The following is a 23,444-nucleotide window of genomic DNA, read 5'->3' as shown; positions in this document are numbered from 1 at the left end:
TTATCACTTAATGTTGTTTTGTGGCAATTTATTTTTTATTTCTCATTTCATTTGCGCATATTTTGTCCTTGTCTGTATCTGTATCTGCTATATCTGCTGTGTTAGCCAAGTCCTGTTAAGTGAAACAATTGAATTGTTAACCGAACAATAAAGTATTTTATTATTATTAGATTTTTGCTTGCTGTTCAGTTCAGCATTTGGCCATTGCTTTTGTCGCCAACAGAGAAGAAAACCAGTCTCCTCTTTGCTCTCTCATCTCCTGGCTTTATTCTTATTCTTCTTCTCCTTCTCCATCTGCCGCTGCTGCTGTTGGCCTTAAGTGCCTTTTGGCTCTGTGATATGACTGTTGGGATATGCCTGGCGGTTAGCGTTTGGCATTTGGAGGCTTGCGGCTGTCTCGAGTAGATTTCCGACATATTTCTTGCCTCTTGTTATTTGTCATTTGTATTATGTGGGCCTCGCTCTCTTTCTCTTTCCCAAGCGTTTTTTCTTTGTGTTGCTGTTGTTGTTGTTGTTGATGCCAAGAGTGTTGAAATTTTCGTGGCCGCTTGTTGTAAGTAAGTATTGCCAAGCCATTTAGGCTTTTTGAATTTATGGCCATTTTGCGTTTTGTGGCTTTTTTTTGTTGTCGTCTTTTTTTTCTGCTTTTTGAAATGTCTCCTTCGTTTCCTTTGCCCCTGCGGCAATTTAGGTTTTTGCGACCTTTGACACATGCTCTGGCTCTGGCTCAGGCTCTCGTACTCGTATTCGCATTCACATTCTACGCTACGTGTGTAACTGTGTTTTGATTTACGACCCAGAGCGCTGACTGGGCCACAACGCTACGTGCTTGACCCACTTGACGAGTCGCTGCTTCCTTCTCCTACTTTTGAGCTGAGTTTTGAGACTTCATCTTTTGGCCATATCAAAATCGACATCAACATTAAATTTGCGTTTTCTGCGTTGCTGAATGCAGATTAAAAGTCAACAAAATACACCAGGTGTTATTTTGTAACACACAAACGAGATAGGACAACAAATACTCTGTAAGTGTGAGCGGGTATGCTGGCTTTACTTTTTGCTATTGCATTTCTTTCTACAATAAGTTCTTGCCTGAATTATGCTATCTTGTAATGTAAGAAATTTCTTCTTTTAGTTTTGTTTGGAGTAAAGCTTCATATTGAATGAAATCTTTCTAATGCTCTGATTAATAGCAGCTGCTAATTCTTGCACTACAATTTCCTTCAGTTAAATTCTATATATTTTCCATTTTCATTTAATTCATGTGCTCGCCAAATAAACACTAAAGATAAAAGTCACCGAAATAGGCATTAAAAGGCGCTCGGGATCTCTGAGATGGAATTTAATTGCGTGCAGTATTGTTAAGTAATTAAAGTAAATGTAGCAGTGTTGGAAAACGCACACACACCGACACCTCACACACAGAGCGTCACGCGTTGCGATAAAATCTGGCAAATTTACGACACAACACAGTTCAATTAAAAAGCGAGAGCGAAAACAGAAAACAAAAAGGAAAAAAAAAACTTTTGCCATCGTTGGAAATTGCGGCAGCTTTGGCGGCGCTGAGCGTCTTTCGGACTTAATTGTTAAATCCGAAAGCAGCTTTTGGGTTGTAAATGCATCCCAAGACCAAGCAGAAGGAAAAGCGAGATTCAGCTGAATAAACGGGGTGGTAAAAACAGTTAAAAAACGAGCTATAAAATTATGCAAGGCCAATAGGAAGCGGAAGCAGAAAAGTAGAAAATGAAGTAACGATGGCGATGATTGCCAGCGCAGCTTAAAGAAAATTGTGTGGCCACACACACATACACACACACCGGTAAAATACACACACATACACATAGAGAAAGAGATTCACACACGTCGGTGCGGAACGTCATACGCTTGAGCGCGTAATCAACTTAAGAGATTAACAACAACAATAAAAATCAACGCGGACAGACAACAGCAGCAGAAGAACCAAGGACAAAGAAAGAAAGGGAAAGAGTGAAAGAAAGAGAGAGACAGAGAGAGCAGTAGAAGAATGCGTGTGATGTCACGTGGCATCGCAAAAATATTGCAGTGCAATTGAATGGAAGGCAATCAACAGGCGCCAAAAAGTAGGCAACACTTTCTGTATTCCAATTTCAGTTCGAGTTTAATTGAAATGTTTAAAATGCGACAATGTGCAGGAAGAATGCCAACTCACACACATAGAGATATATACATATATATATGTAGATATAAAACTATATATTGCTGGGCAAGTGCAAGGGCGCAAGGAAACAAACAAAAACGTGGCAAACGTCGCGCGTCGATACAAAGACAACTTTTAATGCCATTCAACAAAGTTGTTGCCGTTGTCCTTGGATGAACTCAGGTACTCAGCGACAGAGAGAGAGAGGAAGAAAAGAGAAGGCGGCATAGTACAGAGAACACATAAAAGGCGTAAGCTGTAAAAGCAAAATGTGGCAGCCACAAGAAGCACAGTGAAAGCGTTAGAGAGAGAAGGAGAAAGAAGCCAAGCCCTAGACACAGACACAGACAGAGACAGGGACAGAGACACAAACTGGACATTGCCAGCTGTAGTTGTCTTTATATTTGTTGCTCGAGTTGTTGTTGTCGTGGCCCAAAAGTAGCGTAACTTTTGATGAGCATCAGAAGTCACATGACTGTATTGCCTGTCCATCAATGTTGTTCTTCTTGTTGCTGTCCTCGACTGTCGTCCTTGTCGCACGGGTTTTTTGCCAGTTTATCGTCTACAATTTAGTTAGTTTTGCGGTTTTGCTGCATACTTTGTCTGCGTCTTTGTCGTCGTCTTCGAGCTTAAGTATCTTAGTCGAGCTCACCTTTAATTTTGCTACTTTGTATTCAACTTGTTTCTCGGTCCAGTTGCGGTTTTGCAATATTTAACAATTGTTCTTTCTGGCAAATATTTAACCCTTAACAGTTTGGTTTTGCAAATGGTTTTGTTGTTGGTTTGTTCTTTGTATTTATGAGCCAAACCCCTCTCGAATGGAAAACAAGCAAATGAGTCACGTATGTAATTAAGTAGCTAATAAAAACTGTCCGCTTAATTCGTATGTCGAGTATCGAAACTGACTTTATTTTTAGTGTCGCATCAACCACGTAAGTAATTATGCAACTAATTGAAAACAAAATTCAATTTAGCCATTGAGCAGAGAAAATTAATCAATTGAGTGTCGACTTTCTTGCGGTTGAGCAATCAACAATGCAACTAAGCGTCACTTTTTATATTGCCTTTGCCTAGCAACAAGTTGAAGTGAGACAAAAATAAATTTGCAGCATGTTTGACTTAACTTCTTAATACATAAGTCGCAGCAGCTCAGTTCAACTCGTTTTCGTCTGATTCCTCAACACTTGAGCTAAATCGCTTAATGCTTTCCTTTGCTTTGCGCTTTACTCTGGACCGTGTGGGCGAAAATGCGTATCAAGCGAGGTCATCGAAGGCAGCGAACCGAATAAATTGCGATTGCGATTGCGATGGCGATGCGATGGCGATGTTGAATGCGAATGTGAATACGAATGGGCGACCCCTTTAGCAATTGTGAACACAACAATTTGAAATGATTTTTACATTTCATTGTAGTTCCATTTAAACAATTTTGCATTTGCTTTTAGTTCGTTGTTGTTGCTCTTGCTTCTGTTGCTTTTGCTTACGGCTCATTTGAGGCATTTACACATCAAAACTTGAGCGACCGACAATTTGTTAGCAGCAATTTCTATGACAAATATCTCAACGTTTAGCTATAGAGTTGAGCATTTGATTTCCAGCCGAGGTCTTCTTACATGAACTTTGCTTTTTAATAAACGTTTTATACAACAAATTCTGCAAAATTTCTAAGGCAAATTTATGTCATTTAAATATAGTCTATACTAGATTTATTTCCAGGCAGCTGGGATTATGATTTAATTAACAAATATTATCTAAAAAACTGTGATCAAATTTAAGAACATTTCCAAGAAAATCACAAGAAATTTCTTTAGCAAGTTCTTCAGTTTACTGTGAATTGAACTCAGACAGTATTAATTCATAAATGTAATTAGAGGACAACATAAAGGGGGCATATTTGATCGATTGTTGTAATGTAAATAAGTAGAAAATAAAAGATAGTTCTGGTCATCAATATTGTACTTCTTGTTGTTGTTGCTGTGCTAGGCTACAATTCAGTAAGTTTTGCGGTTTTGCTGCATACTTTGTCCATATTTGTCTTAGACGAGCTCACCTTCAATTTTTTCTACTTTGTATTCAACTTGTTTCTCGGTCCAGTTGCGGTTTTGTAATATTCAACAATTGTTCCTTCTGGCAAATATTTAACCCTTAAAAGTTTGGTTTTGCAAATGACTTTGTTTGTTCTTTGTATTTATGAGCCAAGCCCTTCTCGAATGGGAAGCAAGCACGTATGTAATTAAGTAGCTAATAAAAACAGTCCTAATAAAAACTGTACGTTTTGTCCGTACTTCGAGCATCGAAACAATTCATAAAAGGTATTTTTAGACAACATACTTGATCGATTGTTGTAAAGTGAACAAGTAAAAAGCAATATCAAGTACTTACATAGCCAATTCATGCGCTCCGTGTACTCAACCTTGCGCTTGAGATCCTTGACAAGGGCGCGAAAATCGTCGTCATTGAAGTGACACTGGATGATCGTGTTGTTCAGCTGCAGGATGCTGAACTCATTGTTGCCATTGTTGGAGGCAGCCGCGGCGGCGGCATTCGCAATTGTTGTCATCGCATCGCGTGCCCCATTCAAAGCATTCGAATTGCTCTCAATGTCGGTGGCGCTGGCACGCAACTTGTTGCTCCCGACAACATTCGCCGCCCGGAGACCGGCATCGCCATCCACATTGCTGCACGATTTGCTCAATATGATCGTGGCACGATTGGCAATTGAATTCGCCGCCAACAAATGTTCGCCGGCAGCGCCGCAGCTGCCGCGATGAAACGGCAACTTGGCTGCCGTCGTTGCGGCCGTGGCTGTTGCCGCTGTGCAATTGTTGTTCTTGAGCGTGATGCAGTGCAGCTGATTGGACAAAGCGGCCGCTGCCTGCACAGCGGAGCAATCGCTGGCCCGACGACGTCGTGGATTGTCCGCATCGTGCGATGGTTGCAGATAAGCGCGTGTCTGATGACTAGTTGCTGTTGTTGTGGTTGCTGTTGTCGGGTTGCCGCCATCAGTGGCTGTCTCGCCGCCAGTTGTTGCTGCCGCTGCAGCAGCTGTGGTTGCTGCCGCAGCTGCTGCTGCTGCGGCGGCCGCTGCTGCGCTTGCGGCGGCTGCTGCTGCTGTTGTTGCTTCCACCATGTTCGACATGGACGTGGACATGGTCAGACTTTGGCCGTTGCTAATGCTGTTGCTGTTGCTGTTACTATTGCTGTTGCTGCTGTTGTTGTTATGCTGACGAGTGTCACTGCTGTTGCTGTTGTTGCTGCTATTATTATTGTTGTTGTTGCTGGCGTTATTGTTGTTATTGTTGTTGAGGTTGTCGCTGCAGGCCAAACGTCTGCGTATCACAGTCAACTTGTGACTGCACTGATCCTGATCCTCGTAGAACTGTATCAACAACTCTTCGAGCAGCGCAATGGGCGTGGCAGCTGCCAGCAGCGATGTCGATGCGGACGCTGAAGCCGATGTCGATGCCGAAGCTGATGCCGATGCTGTGGCTGTTGCACTCGCCGAGCTGCTCGACGATTTGCGTCTCACTGTTGCCGTCGCTGTTGTGGTTGTTGTTGTCGTTGCTGCTGTTGCTGCTGCTGCTGCTGCTGGTGTGACTGGGGGCAACTCTTGCTCCTCTTCTGGCTCCGATTCGTGTTGCAATTCGCTTTCCTCTTCCAGTTGTTGCTCCTCAAAGCAACTGCTGCAGCTTTGGCTGCGTGTCACAGCTGTCGCTGTTGCTGCTGTTGCTGTTGCTAATGCTGCTGCTGCTGAGGCTGCACCCACGGCAACCGCTGCCGCGGCCAGCACCAGCGCCCGTTCGCGTTCGCGTCCCGGATCAAAGATCGAGTGCTTTAGCAAGATCTCCTGCAGTTGTCGCCGCTGCCGCTGAGCACTGTACGGATTAACGAGCCGAAAGTCGCCGTAATATTTGGCCAAGCAACGAACTCGCGATGCAATGTATCCAATTTTACGCAGCAGCCGCACATCGGCGTTCAACGAAGCCGCGTTGCCACGTTGCAGTTGCTGTTGTAGCTGTTGTTGCTGCGAGTGTAGTTGTTGTTGCAGTGGTTGTTGTTGCTGTGGCTGCAGTGCTTGTTGTTGCTGCTGTTGCAATGCTGCAGCATTTCCGCAGCTGCTGCTGCTGTTTGACGACGGCAATCGCGAACCGTGCGCTGTTGTACACTCAATATCCACGTCAACGTCGACGTCAACGTCGACGTCTACGTCAATGTAAGCGTCGGCGTCAGCGTAAACGTCGTCGTCGTCGCTGTTGCTGCCTTGATTGCTGCTACTGCTGCTGCTGCTAGCGATGCTATCGACTGTGGCGCTTGTTGTTGTTGTCGCTGCTGCTGCTGCGGCGGCGGCTGCTGCTGCTGTGATTACTGTGGTTGTTGTTGTTGTGGTTGTTGCTGTGGTGTCGGCAGAGCCAATTTTCGCATCAGCCGTTGTCGTTGTGATCGTTGTGGTTGTGATTATTGTCAGCGCCTCCAACGTCTCCTCGTCGCCAGTTGCTGCTGCGGCTGCTGTTGTTGGTGCTGCTGCTGCTGCGGCTGCTGCGCTGCCACGTCGACTACTGCTGCTGCAGCCGCTGTCCTGGTACATTTATAGGCAACCCTCGCGTCCGTTTCTTTCTCGTAAATGTCGCGTTTGGGGCGCGCGTTACACGTGGTCAAAGTGTTGTTGCTGTTGCTGTTGCTACTGTTTGCATTAATTTGCTTGCACAACAATTGCTGCAGGCGAAGACATCACGATGTTTGCGCAGCCTTTGGCTTTCATTGTTTTAATTTCATTTGCTTCTCTCTCCTTTTTTTTTTTTTTTTTGGTGTAATTTCTTTATGCGTTTGCGTGACGCCTTTTTATGGCCGCGTTCGCTTTTGTTTGCTAATGCTCTGAAAATTATGCAAATTAATGCTACTGCTGTTGCTGTTGCTGATATCTATAGCGTATCCTGTGACCGTTGAGATGTCGTTGATGCCGATTGCTCAAATCAATTCAGTGGAAAAGTTGCCGCCACTTTGCGTTTCTCATTTCCATTTCCACGATTCACTTTCTACTTCTCCCCTCTCTCACTCACTCTCGCTTTCCTTCTATCTCTTTTTCACATATACTAGCTTTCTCTCTCTCTCTCTATCAGAGTTTTAGTCTTTTCTGCTTCAACTGCTGCTGCAGATGTTGTTGTTGCTGTGGCTGTTGTTGTCGCTGTTGTCAGTGTCGTGTTTTACATTTTATTGTATTTTAATTTGCATTTTTCAACTGTCTGAAAACGTTGTCGCTTTTGGCGCAGCCGGCACGTCACTTCCGTTTCCGTTTTTGTGAAACAATCGCAATGCCTGCAAAGATACAAACAAACAATGAAAAAATTGCATTCAACATTAATTAGAAATGTCAGTCATGCATATTGACTTCATCATTTATGCATAGTTTAAGCGCTTAACTTAGTTCTAGTGCACAAAACAAAAGTAACGAGTAGCGAGTAACGAGTAACGAGAAATGTCACGGCTATGTACCTCACTTTTATCTGTTTAAGTATTTGGTTTGTTTAGTTTTTTTATTTATACTAAAAAATAATCTTATTTTATATATATACGTGTTATAGTATTTTTCCTTTTATATTTTTACGTTGAAAGTTGCATAATTTGTTCTAATATCAAGTGAAATGTAAGCCCTCAATCGCTGTCAGTTTAATGAGGCAAAACGTCGCATAAATTGCACATAAATAATATAGAAATGCCAGACAATTAAAACTTTAAAAAGTATTTGCCAACTCGCATTACATTTATAGCCTCGGTTGCTACTGCTGCTGTTGCACTTAAGCATTATTGTTGCCGAGGGATTGATTGGAAAGTGCAACTCAAGACCAGAGATGGTTTTAAAATTTCTCATATATAAGGTACAAGCAGCGACCACAGAAACAGAAACAGATACAAAAGCAATGATGGCCAAAGGTTCTGGATAAACAACGGCAATTGCACAAAAGGCCACAATACCAGCAACAGCAGCAGCAACAGTGACAACAGCAGCAGCAGGCAGCAGCAGGAAGAACAATAACAATAACAATTGTCGAGGACGTTGACAATGACAGCAAATGTCAAACAGTTACTTTCCCCGTGGCTCATGGCTTCAGTCGGTTAAGTGCAACTTACACACACCCACACAAATACACACACTCACACACACACACACATAAACGCATGTGGTCAGCAGGCGTTACGGGCAAAAGCTGAAGGCAGCCGCTGTCCGTCCAGCTGTCATTCAGTCTGTCATCTTTGTCAGCACAGCTCGTGTGTGCGGCAAGACAAAGCGCCAACTGAATGCCACATGGAGCGACGTGGAGTGGAGTGGAGTGGAGTACAGAATAGTGCATGGTGTTCGGAAGAATTCTTTGTTGCCACACCAACGAGAGGGTCGCCTACCGAGTTGTGACTAGCAGATACCCAGCAACTCAATTTCTAGTATATTACACAACCTTAACCCAGCCTTATTGCACCATGAAATGCTGTGTACAAATTACAACCTCCTTGCTTTACCGTTTTGATTGTTCATAATCAATTTAACGAGTAGATAACTTTATTTTATAAATCTCATTCGAATTACACATTTGCTACTACATACCCTTGGAGGCAATGGCATTTACAGGGTATTGCAACATAGCTCTTGCCCTACGGGCATCAAATAAAAAACCAGATTCATGTTTGAAGATACGTCAAACTTAAGCTACACTTTGTACGGCAAAAGTTTAAAGTGTGTCAACTGCTAAAGACACGCAGGGAGGGGGGGAGAAAAACATAAATTGAGCGAGATAAGTATACCATATGTAAGTTATATTGAGATATATAAAGAATAGAACAAGGAAGAAATACACAAAGGTTTTAGAAAGTTGCAAGCAAGTGTTTAAAATGGTTGCAATTTTGTATTTAACGTCTTTCTATTATTAAGTGTTTTGGACGAATACTTCGCACATTAAATACTGAACATTTTTGGACTCAATGTAAGCAAATTAAAGCATTGGGATCATGTTAACACAACTATTTCAGAAAAATAACAATTTGTACCAGACTTGTTTGCAAATTGAATAAGCTGTGCAAGTTCAAAGTCTATTAAATCTAAATCTATGATTTGTTTATAATTTCAATGAATTCCGCACTGCGCTAACTCGAAATGTTTGGCAAGTTTGTCGGCTAGGCATGACTTTTTGCATTACCCTGGCTTAAATCAATACTCATTTAGCAGCCTTGTTAACACAACTGCTGTCTTTGTCCTTGACTCCCACCTTCCGCCCTTCTGACTAGACAAAGTTCTGATTGGCTTACTCGACGCTCTCAACGTTCTCTGTGCAATGTCAGCTTCAGTTTTGGAATGTCGAACGCATTGCGAGCAGTTAACGTGGCATGTTATTTGTGTGTCGATGATGGTGTCGAGGTCCTTTGGCATGCTGACAATTTTGTCACGAGCAAAAAATGCGAGACAAAGGTTATACAGGTAGATAATCAACAAATGAAAGGGAGAAAGAGAAAGAAAAGTATTGCTGCTTGCTCATTTCGTTTATTGTTGTTTATTTGCCACTGAAAAACTTGCAACATTTAATTATGGGCTGTTTGATTAAAGCTCTTCGGCAAATACGATCAAAAAGGCGCACATACAAATACGAAGGGGAGAGGGAGAGAGAGAGAGAGAGGAAGAGAGTGGGAAAGAGAGAGAGAGAGAGAGAGAGAAGTGTCAATATGGAGCCGCAGGTGGCGCTGTTTTGCCGCTGCTGACACATGGCTGACAAAACGCAAACGCAAACAAAAACCGCCGAGGACGCAAATGCGGCTTCGTATCCAAAACACGCCAGCAACTTCCCTTCATACGTCTTCATACGTCTTTCTCCCCCCAACAACTTACACGATAGCAGCAGGCGGCAGGGCACCAGACAACCTCAATGAACGTGGCCAACTGTTGAATGGTAACAACAATTTTGGGTGCTTGCCAAGTTGCTGGTTGCTGGTTGCTGGTTGCCATCGTTGCTGTTGTTGCCATTTTATTTATTTACAGCATAAGGCAAGCAAAACAGCAACAAAACAACTGAGAGCGCAAAGCGAAACGCCAGCCAGCAAATGAAATGAAATGTTTTTTAATAAGCTTCGGTTTGGCATTTTTGCCACGTTAAATACAAATAATAAAAAACACACACAAAAACGCGACGCGAGTTGCTTTTTTTTACTTTTTTTTTGGGGGTGTCTCAGATTAAATACCCAGGCACGTATATTCATTGCTTTAAAACTGTTTTTCTTTTTATAGTTTCTTCGTATAATTAATTGCAAATAATGTGAATAGTACTACAACTTAAGTTAACTAATTTGAAAGTGTGTTTTACGATACATTTAAGAAATATTTGCATTAATATTGTACTTTATATTTAAGACAAATTTCAAATAATTTGAACTGAAATGCCAAAATAATTTTGAATGCGAGAAAGAAGTTATATAAAATTCATATAAATGTCGTATTATTCAATTTTGTTTAAATGTATTTTTAAAAAATAACACAAGTTGTTAGCATTCTGAACTTAATCGTTTCATGTTCTCGAAAGTAAAAACATTCCTAAATAAAACTTTTTACATTTTAATAAAATGTAAATCATCTAGTTTCCAAAACTGTGAAGCTTAAACTTTTAGTGATTCATATTCTCAAATGAAAATATAATCCAAAAAAAAAATGAATCATATTTTATACAAGTTCCAAATTAATTTTGAAATTATAAATAAAGTCGTTAACATTATACAGCTTATCGATTAATCGTTTTATATTCTCACTAGTGAAAGCAATCCTAAATAGAACTGTATATATTTTAATCAAATTTGAAACTAATCTCTAATCTGAAGTTTAAACATGTTCTCAAAGGCAAAAATATCGAAGACTATATATATTTCATTTATGTTCATTTAAAATTGATTCTTAGGAAATAAAACAAGTTCACATCATTCTAACATTCGAATCTTGTCGCTTAATTGTTTTATATTCTGAGAAATGAAAGCAATCTCAAATAAAAATTATATATACATATTTTAAGCAAATTTCAAAACTATTCATCAAGTTTCTATGACTCTGATGTTTAAACATCAATTAATTAAGTCTCTCAAAAGCAGAATACAACCAAACATATTTTATACAAAATCCAAATTTATTTCTAAGGACTAAAACAAGTTGCTAGCATTCTGAAGCATATAAATCAAACGTTTCACATACTCAAATGCCAAAATAATCGACAATAAAAACATATACGAGTACACGTTTTATTTCGAGTGTAGTCAATAATCTATTAAGTTGGCTTTGCCAGCAATTGATTCCTTGTAAATAAATCCTATGATTCCACAGCAGTATCACAACTAGCAAGTACTAAGGATATATAGAGTATAGTGAGCTGCGAGCTGTGAGAAGCTGTGTAAGTTGTCTGATGGCGAGAAGCGGCTGCTTGCCTTGAATGTGACCACCTAGATGGAGGTAACCACATCTCAACGAGAGGTGCCAGATTCAGATTTAGAGTCTGTTGAGTGTTGGCATAGATAGCATTTGGCGTGTCCTGTTCTCTGCTGCCAGGCACAGATAAACACACGAACTCCGAGAGAGAGAGAAGAAGAGTGCAGTGGAGCGCATCTGACATGCCAGAAAGCTTTTTTGCAAGTCCTTGAGGTTGAGTAGGCGTGCAGCAGCAGCACCAGAAGCTGAAACTGAGATGGAGACGGAGACGAAGACAAGAGATGGAGGCAGAGACGGAGGCTGAAACCAAGGTTCTGGTGGTGGAAGATGAGCTGCGAATTGTCGCAATTAACAGAAGAGTGAAGCTGGTGGCAATAAGACAACAACAACAACAAGTAAAGATGCAGAGACTGCAAACAGAGTCTCGAAACACTCGCAGTTAAAACTTTAAAGAACTTCTCGAACTTTAAAGCTGACAAAAACTTGTTTATAGTCAAAACACTGACCAAAGTCTTTAATTGCGAAAGTGTTTTATAGCATTTATTTGACTAACTGATTGATGGACGCATTACAATTACAACAAACATATGCTACCCGAAATCGGCCATGAGAGGAGGGTAAAAGAGGGGGAAAGAGGTGGCAACCCTGACAATATGCAGGTGCTTTAAATGCATCAATTGTGCAGCCTTACTTTAAGGCAAATCGCCCGCATGACCCAAAACAACATTAAATACAGAAAACGTTGCAGCAATGAGTACAATATACAAATGCGCTATAAATGAGAGTGAAATAATTAATAAACTAAAATGTAGCAATAAAAATAAATGAGCATAAAATCAATAAATTAATTAATAAAAAATAGAGCATTAAAAGGAAAGGCTTCATACAATACAAACAGATTTCACACAATAATGAGGCATTAATCTTTTTAATAGCAAAAATCATTTTGAAATTTATAATATCAAAAGAAAACATTTTTCTATTAAACCAAAAAATATGTAATATATATTTGATTATTATTTAATACCAGTATTTTACAAATATAAGATATAAACTTTTTTTTCAAATGTATACAAAATGGATCATTTTTTCTATTAAACCATAATTTGTTAAATATATATTCAACTATTCTTTAAAGGAAAAGAAACAAAAGTATTTCACATAATTGAAATATTGTAACATTTATTTGTAATATTCATCAGAAAGAGATTTTATTTCTTGAAATCATAATATTTGTAATATTTTTCAAAGTCTGTATATTACAATAAAGCATTGAATCTTATTGAGAAAGTTTCTATTGAATGTTAAAATATAAATACATATTCAACTATTTGTGGAAGCCTTTAGATTATAATAAAGCAATACAAACAAATCATACAAGTAAGAAATATTTTAAAATGTTTTTAAATAAATCAAAAAGAGACTTTTGTAATTGAACTTTAACATGTTTAATATACCATGTTTTATATATACCCAAAATTTTTTTATTGCTTCTAATTTACAATATATGTAGCATTTAAAATAAATTCGATAGGATTTCACATGATTAAAATATTGTAAAATTGTAATGTATACGAAAGATTTTTTTCTTTTACATTTCAAATCATCCAATGTTAACTATTTGAATATGAACTATTTTTGCAAACTTCTATTTTCTAACAATAGTATTATAAATAAGAACAAAAAGTTTTCACAAATATAAAAAATCTTTTTAAAATTTGTTATTAGCAAAAGAATTTTTTTTCAATTAAACCGTAAAATGTTAAATATATGTTTCACTAGCCAGCTGCCTCGAAGAAATCCATCTACCCCGCTGACCTAGAGTATATCGAGAATGGAAAAAAGAGAGCTTGAAATGCTGCAGCAGCAGCAACGGCGGCGACGGCGACACACATTTTGCGGTTGATATGAATATCGATTCGGCCCGTTTAACTGTGCCAGCCCTGCCCTGTATATGAGTGTGTGAGTGAGTGTGTGTGTGTTGGTATGTAAACTAGAACTTTGTATAAATTTATGTGCACAACAATGTTTATGTTGTTGAATAAACGAGCAGTTTTGCATATGCGGCCAGTGTATGCGAGAGACCCGAGAACCGAGACCCAGAGAAGCCGTGAAGCCGGCAACTGTGTGTGTGAGTTTGTGTGAGAGTATTTGTGTGTAATGACAGGATGCAACATGAAAATGGCGTGCGGTTGCCAACGTTTTATTTGCCAGCTACGAGTATGTATGAGTGTGTGTGTATGTGTGTGTGTGTGTGTGTGTGTGTGTGTGAGAATTGGGCTTTTGGTTGCTTGTTTTGCCTTTGCATATTTTTGCAGCTTTTCGTGCTCAACGCTGTCCCTAAGCGTGTGTGTGTGTGCTGCATTGTGCATTTGCTTAAAATGTAAATATACCAGACACTCACGCACCACACACACACACACATACACACACACACACACATATGGGGAAAGAGAAGAACTTGAAGCGCCTGCAAAATATTCAATCCCACAACGGAAATCACTTAACAACCCTAAATAATGGCTTGGCCAGCCAACTTGGCCGGTTTTAGCCTGGTTCGCCAGTTGGCCAGTTGGCAGTGGCAAAAACGTTGGCATCCTGCCATCATATATGGCATCGTCATCTAGCATCCAGCAGCCAAGTTCTCTGCTCTTTATCTCTCTCTCACTCTGCTCTGCTCTGCTCTGTCTGAGCTTTGCTGGGCGCCTCTTAGTCGCAGCTAATCTGCAACTAATTAAATGCATTCAACATGTTTGCATTTTGGGCACTTTTATGGCAGTTGTAAACACAGTTACGAGTCACTCTCCACAAATACACACATCTAGTGCATCTTGTTGGTTGTGCTTCTTCGAATAAATGTGTGTGTCTGTGCCATTTTCATTTAAGCATTTTGTGTAAGCACTTCTCGGTACAATCAAATGTTATTCAAATGGCAAATTTTTCGACTTTTAAACGCATTTAAATGTCAGTAGAATCATTTACTATTTTGTGGTTTTATTGATATTCTTATAAATTTGACACAATTAAAGTATATTATTGGGTATTATGTTGTATTGATTGTCATAATACTAATACTATAATTACGACACCATATTATTTCTTAAAATTTCCAACTGAAGCAATTTCTATTAAAGTATTTTGATTTTGTATTACAAATTTAGTTTTTATCATAACGATTATAATAATTTCGACGCAATTATAGGATTTAATGTGGTCTATACGTTATTACGACACAATTTTCTTCTTCACTTTTTGAATTATATGGAATCCATTCTGTAATCTATTTTCTATCTTTTAAATTCATTTTATTATATGTGATTAAATTAAATTAAACAACTATATCTAACATAATTCTATACTCTTAGTTCTATATTGGAAACTCAGCCAAAAATTATTTGATTTATTTTCTTAATCAACTTTCATTAAAGTGTTTTTGTTTTTTTTTTTTACTGCTACTTTAGTTTTATTGCTTTAAATTTTATTATAAATATGTGTTTGATCTTTGCTTTTCAATAACGCTATTTAAAATGTTATATTCTTTTTTTTAATGAATATTTTTTCATTGTGATTTTTGCGTATAGCAAATAAACAACTATCGCAAATTTATTGCTGCGAAAAATGATTGAAAATTGACGAACTATATTTTAGAGAATTGGCGAATAAACTAGACAATTGAGTGGATAAACAAAGCAGGCGAAACGCAAGCGAAACCCAGATGAAAAGTTATGCAAATGCCGTGAAGAATCTGAATCTGTGAATTTGTGAGGAAGAACACAGATGAAAAAAAGAAAGCTCGTGACATTTTGGGATATGCTAAACACAGAGCAAAGCACAAAGTCCAAGCAAGCGTTTTGTCTGAGCAATCATGTTGTCTGATGCCTTGACATTCCCTTCATGTCATACACACAATTTCACACACACGCACACACACACAGACACGCATTGGTGTTCAATCAAACTAAGCGCAAACAAGCCAAGATACTGAGAAAGAGATGCGAGATACGGAGATAGAAAGAGACGCAGAGCGTGCAGAGCGGTTAAAAGCAAAGCCAACGAACCGTATAAAATAAACAGGCAGCAGGATGTGAGGACACACACAGGACACACAGGACACGGAGATGGCAAACGGACGCCGCCAGAGCGAACTTACTTAAGCAACTGATTTTCAGATTTTCCGCTCTGCAGCGAAGTGTGTGCGAGTGTGTGTGTGTTGGTCCGTGTGTCTGTGTGTGTGTGGGTTTTTAATTTCTATTTCATGTCAATAATGTGCTGCTGATGATGCCATTGAAAACGCAAGTGTGTGAGTGTGTATTGGGATATCCTTGGGCTTTGTTTGTCTCACCTGTTCGCCAGTTAGCAACAGTGAGGAGGGGAGAGAGAGGAGAGAGCTGGCATCATTCATCATTCATGCTAGTTGTAAATAATGTTACCCACAGGATTCTTTGCGCTTATTAAGGTGATAAATCAAAAGTCTGCCGGCTCCTGCTTCTGCTCTTCACTTTTCTTACACTTCTTCGCCCTTCACCTAGTCTTTCTATCCACTGCTCCAACGTCTCCAGTGTCAGTTTGTTTGTCCAACGGCTCAGCCAGAGATAGAGAGAGACATACAGAAAGAGAGTGAGTGAACTAGTGAAGCGAAAAGAGAGAGACGCACGCTCGTTTTTGCCATTTTACTTGTTTGCAGTTGTCAGACACACATTTGCCATTTTCCATTTTCCGCTTTTGCAGCGGCAGCGGCAGCGACAGCGACAACGACAGCGGCAGTCGCATTAGTTGTAGTTTTTCTTGTGTCGCCTCTTTTCGCCACCTTTTCGGTATTTGTGACCCTCATGTGGGTTTAATATGGAAATTACGAGCTTGCCAACCAACCAGCCAGCCAGCCATCCAACAGTAGCGGCAGCTTCAACCCACGCACGCACTGTGTGTGTGTGTGTGTTTGTGTGTCAGGTTCTGGGCACAATCCCTGACAATCTATAAATAAGTCCGGTAAACAAGCGACGAACAACAGCAACAACGATGAGCACCACGATGACGATGGTGGTTAAGGACGACTGTCAATACACCAACGCCAACACATGCCACATGCCACACACACACACTCACTTACACACACACTCACATAGCTATAGAAAGTATTTTTCGGTATGAGTTGCAACTCGTATCGAGTGGAGTAAAAGAGAGCTGAGCTCAGCTAATTAACAGCAACAGTTGCAATTTTGCTGCAGCTCAACACGCAATTAACAGCGACAACGACAACGACAACGTTGCGTATACGCGTTATTGCGTTATTGGGATAGCTACTTGCCGATAGATGGCGCTACTAAACTCAACTAAGCCAATAAATATTTATGCGATTACGCGATTTCAATTTAAAGAGGAAACACAAAAAAAAAATTGCGAATTTAAAATTGACTCTGATAATGCATAAATCTAAACTGAAATTGCATTTGCAAATTGGCATCTCATTTCACTCGAATAATTGCAAATTAACATATTTTAATCATAATTTTCAAGGGCAACATGCAATCAGATCGCATTACTGCAGCATTTCATTTCATTCTGTATTTTTGTTGTTGTTGTTGTTTCTCTGCATTCGATTTTTGTGTAATTTAATTGCGCATTGTAAAATTTCGCGATAAATAAAAGCAATGCAATGCATATTTTCCATAGCAATTTTTTCGCTGTCATTCCATTAAAATTTCTGCCAATTGCAATTTGTAATTAATGCTTGCATTTCGTTTTTTTTTTCGAGGTCAGAAAAATATCTTTACATTCATTCGTGTATTTATTTTAATTTGCGTCCACTCGAGTTCAATTTCAAGTTGAATTGATGGTGGGACGAAGAAGCTTGCTTTTAATAAATTAAATGCATTTGCGGCTAATCCAAGTAAATCGCCAACTAAACTTTCAATTAAATAAAACGAGAATTAATCAAAATGACAAAGAGCGGCGCTGCTCCCAAGGGGGGGAGACAGAGAGACAGAGACAGGACCCAGGTACGTCGACAATGTGTACAAATAAACATTAGACATGGTTGTAAATATGTGTATGTGTGTGTGTGTGTGTGTGTGTGGCACGTGGTCAACGTGTCAACGTGGCAAAACAAATGATGATAGCTGTGAGTCAAATGAAATGTCCGCAAGATAAACAACAACAGCAGCAGCAGCTACACAACTAGATGGAGCAGCAGAGCACACACAAACAAAAAGAGAGAAGACCCCACATAAAAATGAAAATAACAGTTGACATTTTTGTATATGTGTGTGTGTGTGTCGACATAAAGAAGAAATTGAGCCGCTGCCTGCAAATAAAGACAATATTCGTCGAGCCGAGCAGATAAACACACACACATACACACAACAAACACACCAAATATTTGGCCTTGCCTACACACAAAAGTCAACTAAATAGACAGAGCACATTTCCAATAGTTACTCGAGTAGAATGTACTTTAGTTTATTAGGTAGAAAATATGTTAAAAAAAAGCTGTTCAAATTATGAACAACATTTGCATGAAAGTCAAGTTTCAAAGTCAAGCTTACTTTAGATAGTGTCGCACGCAACATTTTCGTCGGAAAGCTACTCAAATAATTTGGTTATTTCTTAGTGTAATAAAAGTTAAATTGAGATTTAATCTTAATCAACGAGTAATTCTACAGCTTTTCACTCAATAAAATAAATGTATTAAAATGTGGCTTGAGATACTTGAGAATTTGAAGCTTCATTCTATAGTTTTGCCATCAAATTAATTTCACTCTCTGTTCAACTCTATTAAGTCTTCATATACCCCATTATCAGCAGTTTAGTTGCTGCAGGGTATCGCCGCCTGCCACATTAAAGGCAGCAGCAGCAGCAGCACAAACTAACAAACTTGACAGTTGCTGCTGTCCGCTGTATGTTGTTGCCGTTGTTGTCAGCAACAGCAATTGGGCCACAAAGCAACCGCAATGCGCGCCTGAAAGTAGGCAACAAAAACAAGTGGAACAGCAGCAGCAGCAGCAACCGTTCACTCAGTCAGGTCAAAATGTATTTGCCTAGGACGTTGGGTCGGACATTTTGACCGCCATGCAAACATTCGGCCTAATCAAAAGTCACAAACAATCGCACACACACACACACATACATATTTAGTGGGAGGTGAAAGGGCAGCTTCTTGGGCAAAAAGCAAGCCGAGTCAACAAAACGCAAACTATTTGTTTGACAGCCTCTAGCTGCCTTTCTCGCACTCCTCTCCCTCTCTCTTCTCTTCTTCTCATCCGCCCACTTCCCGTATGTGTGTGTGTGTGTGCTTTACACAACCAGCTTCAATTTGCCGGACCATTCTCTGGATGAGTTTACTGTGCTGCTGCTCTATCAAGCAATTTGACAGTTACCAGTTACAACATTGTTACAACTACACACACACACACACACACACACGCTTTATATAGTATACTACACTATGTATGTAAATGTCTACAAATTGCGTGTATATCTGTGTGTGTTAGCTGCATATAACTCGAAGGATTATTGCTTGAATCCCACTCATCGTCTTACGGCAGCAACAATTGCAGTGGCTAGCCGCAAAATGTGTTGGTTAACGACATTTCTCTGCGGTTTTCACGGTGTGCAACACTGGACACAATTAAATAAGCAGCAAATAACTTGATGACTGCCGAATATTTACAACAAATTAACTAAATGTTCCATTAAGAGATCTTCACAGTGATTGCAGCAAATAAGAAATTTCATTGTTACTTTCATTTTAAGAATAAATATGTGTAATAATATAATTATGTAAAATTAAAAGTAATTATTAGAAATCTTTCAAAATTGAAAGTTTTAAGTTTCAATACCATACAAAACACTTATATGAATCACTAAAAATTATAATTAATGCTATAAAAATAATGATGTATAATAATAATTACAAAATAAAGTTAGCAAATACTATTGAAAAAATGATGATACTATGAAATGATGCATGCTAATAATATTTATAAGAAATTGCCAGCATCACAATCGATTGAAGCATCAAGTGATTACCTTACATAAAATCTGTCCCTTCTCTATCTCTCTCTCTTTTTATGTCTCTCTCTCTCTCTCTCTCTCTCTGACTCGTTGTAGTCTGCTTGCACAAGAGACAATTCAAAAATGACTGAAGGTCGACCATAAATAATGTTTTCTGGCCAATTTGTTCAGACACAACAGCCAAGCAAGTCCCAAAATGTGAAAAGCAGCGGAAGTAAACGAAAAACCAACCAACAAAAGCAACAATGTAAACACACTAACACACACACACACACAGAGAGAGGAGAGCTAGAAAGAGATGGAGAATCATGCCGCATGCCCCATGCAGTTGACAGTTAATGGTCTAATGAAATGTCGTTGAGTTATCGCAGCTGCTTACCTGCCTGGCCCAAGTCACTCACAATGCCTGTCCGGGCCACACAATTAATGGCCGAGAGAGACACTGTGAATGTGACTCTGTGTGTACGAGTGTATGTGTGTGTGTGTGTGTGTGTGTACCGCACATGTCATGCATATTGCAGAAGAAGCAGCAGCAACAGAAACAACAACGAGAACAACGACAACAAACTGACAGCAGCCAGTTGCAGAGCCAGCCACAGGGAGAAGCACTCACAGCTTCAGCTTCAGTTTCAGATTCAGATACATTCAAAGAGTCAGAGTCAAAGTCATAGATACAGCTACAGTTACAGTTACAGTTGCAGTCGTAGTTACTCATAGTCTTTCTTTTTTTCTCCCTACTAAAGCAAACGAGTCAAATTTAATAACAAATGTATCTTCTGCCAGCTTTTGAAACGATTTCCAATTAAAAGAAGAACATTTGATAAAGAGTCATACTAAAAACTATTGCTTAGTTTGAGGAATTTAAAATAAGTATTATATATGTATATAATTTTAAATAGTTATAACCATAAAAAATACACTTTCAAGCAAAAATTCAAATACTTTTAATTTGCTTTAGCGAAACATATAAAAATACTGAATTAGGCAAAAAATAATTTTAGATTTTAAATCACAAGTGTTTTTACTAAATTTTATTTTATTACATTATTATTCATAATAATTTTGTTAATTAATTTCAACTATTTTACATGATTCATTATTTTTAATAGTATTTTTTATTTATGCGAATTTCTTATCATTTTTATTATTAATATTTATTTTTAATAGTAGTTTGTAGTTATGAAAATTTGTTGAATGATTATAACTATAAAATACTAATTATAAAGTTTCGATAAGGATTTTGTATAAACTTAAATAATAATGATTTTTAAAGGTTGTACAACTTTGTCAATAATTGTGCAGAAAAATACAAATCATAAATTAAAATTGTGATTATTAATTGAGTTATGTTCTATCAATAACTATCATTATCAATTTCATTGCAATATAAAAACAATAAATGAGCATCAGTAAAAAACAACGCTTCGTATAATTTATATTTGATTACACTCTAACACTTCTGCTTTACACTCTTGAGGTTGGCTGGGCTGTTACAGTCACAGTTACAGCTACGTATGCAGATTGCTGTATATAGCATAGCTGAGATACATTTCTAGTATCTCAAGCAGTTGGTATCACAAAATTCTGTAGGTTATTCGTCGCTCAAGCAACTTTTACCGTGGGAACTGGCACAGACAACGCCATCGACATCGACATTGCCATCATCCATTTGGCAGTTGCGCCTTCGTCGTCTCCAGCCGGAAAATCACAGACAATCGAATGGCGGATGAGTGAGTAAGTGTTAGAGAAGAGAAAAGGTGAGAGTAAGAGAGACAGAGAGAGAGAGAGAGAGAGCACAGGAAAGTGCGATGCCTGACGACGATAGAGCGATGTAGATGAAGATGCCATGGCGATGGCGATGGAGATGAAGATGTCGATGGAGTTGGAGAAAGCGTAGGTAAGAAGCATTCAGTGAAGCGGAAACGCGTGGCGATTTAAATAACCTTTCAGCTCTGCTGAGTGATGGATAATATTGGCGGGACTTAAGTTTAAGATTTACAAATCCCGCATTCAACTCGACTCGACTCGACGCAACACAAAAAAAAATTGACTCGAACCGTCAGACCGTTAATGTGCTTTAAGTGGATGATAACTGGATATATTCTATCTGCTTGTTTGACAGGAACTTTTCGCTTAAAGTTGATTATTAGCAAAGCATCTAAAAGATTGAGTTTTTTTTTTGTTTGTATTTATTGTTAACTGCAGCAAATGCAACAACTGTGTGCAAACATTTATTCAGCGTTTGACATTTGCGCAGAAAAATTCGCGCACTCGAATATCAATATTATGGCATTAATGTTTGTTCATCGATAACTGAATTAAAAAGAAGAAGACTGCAATGAAAATAAATCAATTGCGTGGCCAATTGCAGCACAGGAATCGCATTGGTTTGGTTTGGTTTCATTTTATTTCGTATCGTTTCCTTTGCTTTTGCTTTCCATTTTATTTCGATGCTGTTCGGTGAATGCTGAATGTCAAGTGGCAAGAACTTATCATGTGCGCCAGATATTTGTATAAATTCATAAAATAAAAGCCAATTAAATATTTCGCTGACTGGGGAATGAGGAGTCGACTGGCAGCGGTAACAACAAAAACATAACTTTGACAGCAGCAAAAGCCCGGTAAAAGTTTGAGGAAACAAATTTACATAACTGATTAAAAACTTTTGCTTTCATTGCCTCAATTTGCTATTTTAAGACGACGATGGATCCTGGACAAATACACACAAACACACACAAATATCTAGCTAGAAGTAAAGAAGAAGGAGAAGGAGGAGAAGCAAAGGTGAGCAACAGAAAAAGAGTCGAACAGAGAGAACTCAACTTTTTGGCTTAATTCAACTCAACTGAACAGCACAGCACAGAACTCAAGTCAAGTCAAGTCAAGTCAACTACTTTTGCCGGAACGCCCTCCAATTGGATGTGGAAGCAACCCGAATTCAATTATTAATTCAACTTTCTCATTGCATTTCGTGCTCATTCGTGTCTTTTATCGATTACCAATCAGTGTTAACTATGTCCGGCTTCTTCTATTGGAAGATTAACTTTTGCCCCCCCTCACCCGCCTCTTAACACCTTCGAAGCTCAACTACTTACTTATTTTTATTTTGCTTTAGCAATGAAATGCGAGCTAAATAAAGCAATCGACAGCTCGAATTGACTTCGAGTCTGAATTAGAAATAAACTTTTTTCGTAAAGAACAATTAGACTTGAGTTTATATGAAGACAGCGATAAGAGAAACAAAATTTCAATTGCAAAAGTTTCAGAGAAAAATAATTCATCATTTGATTAGCAATCGTTCAAAGACAATAGTAGAAGAGTTTTGGAATCAATTTGTATCAAAAGCAAGCTAAGCAGATGAAATCCTACGAATTTCACAAGTATTTTGCTCCCACGCAGCTTAAGCGGAGCGAATGGCATAGGAATCTTTGATGATATCCGAAAACACAATAATAAACGAAATGATTTGCAATAAATCCAGCCAAAATGAGCTTATTAAAAAGCTGCTATTCAAATTAGACGAATAAAAGCGTTCATGAATCAATAAACGAATGAATGACAGTTCGCTCTTCTCCGTTTTCCGTTTTCCATTCTCCTTTCTCCTTTCCAAGCCTGTTGCTTGCCAAGAACTCTGAAGGAATGAAACTCTGGCATAACTTGGACTTGACTTTGGAATGTTGACAGATTTTGCGCTTTACTTTCACGCGGAATGCCATCCATGCCATCAATCCATCTGTTTGGCCATTCAATCTAGCTGCGGAGGATATTAATTTTGTATAATATTCCGCCACGCACAAATAAAATAAAAACTACGCA

The 23,444-nt window shown here is 38.8% G+C and overlaps 1 protein-coding gene across 1 annotated transcript in view; it reads right to left on the bottom strand.

Moving 5' to 3' along the window:
- LOC132795278 (high affinity cGMP-specific 3',5'-cyclic phosphodiesterase 9A) overlaps nucleotides 1-23,444 on the bottom strand; it is a 141,311-nt gene that overhangs the window by 46,162 nt on the left and 71,705 nt on the right. The window contains exon 5 of the mRNA XM_060805928.1: nucleotides 4,559-7,489. Coding sequence (XP_060661911.1) covers nucleotides 4,559-6,761 — 2,203 coding nt within the window. The 5' untranslated portion in view covers nucleotides 6,762-7,489. The remainder of the gene's footprint in view (nucleotides 1-4,558; nucleotides 7,490-23,444) is intronic.

The sequence above is a fragment of the Drosophila nasuta genome, chromosome X, assembly GCF_023558535.2.
Source record: "Drosophila nasuta strain 15112-1781.00 chromosome X, ASM2355853v1, whole genome shotgun sequence".
In the NCBI taxonomy this organism is placed as follows: Eukaryota; Metazoa; Arthropoda; class Insecta; order Diptera; family Drosophilidae; genus Drosophila; species Drosophila nasuta.
The sequence above is the reverse complement of the archived record's forward strand: the minus strand, read 5'-3'. Positions and strand labels throughout refer to the sequence as shown.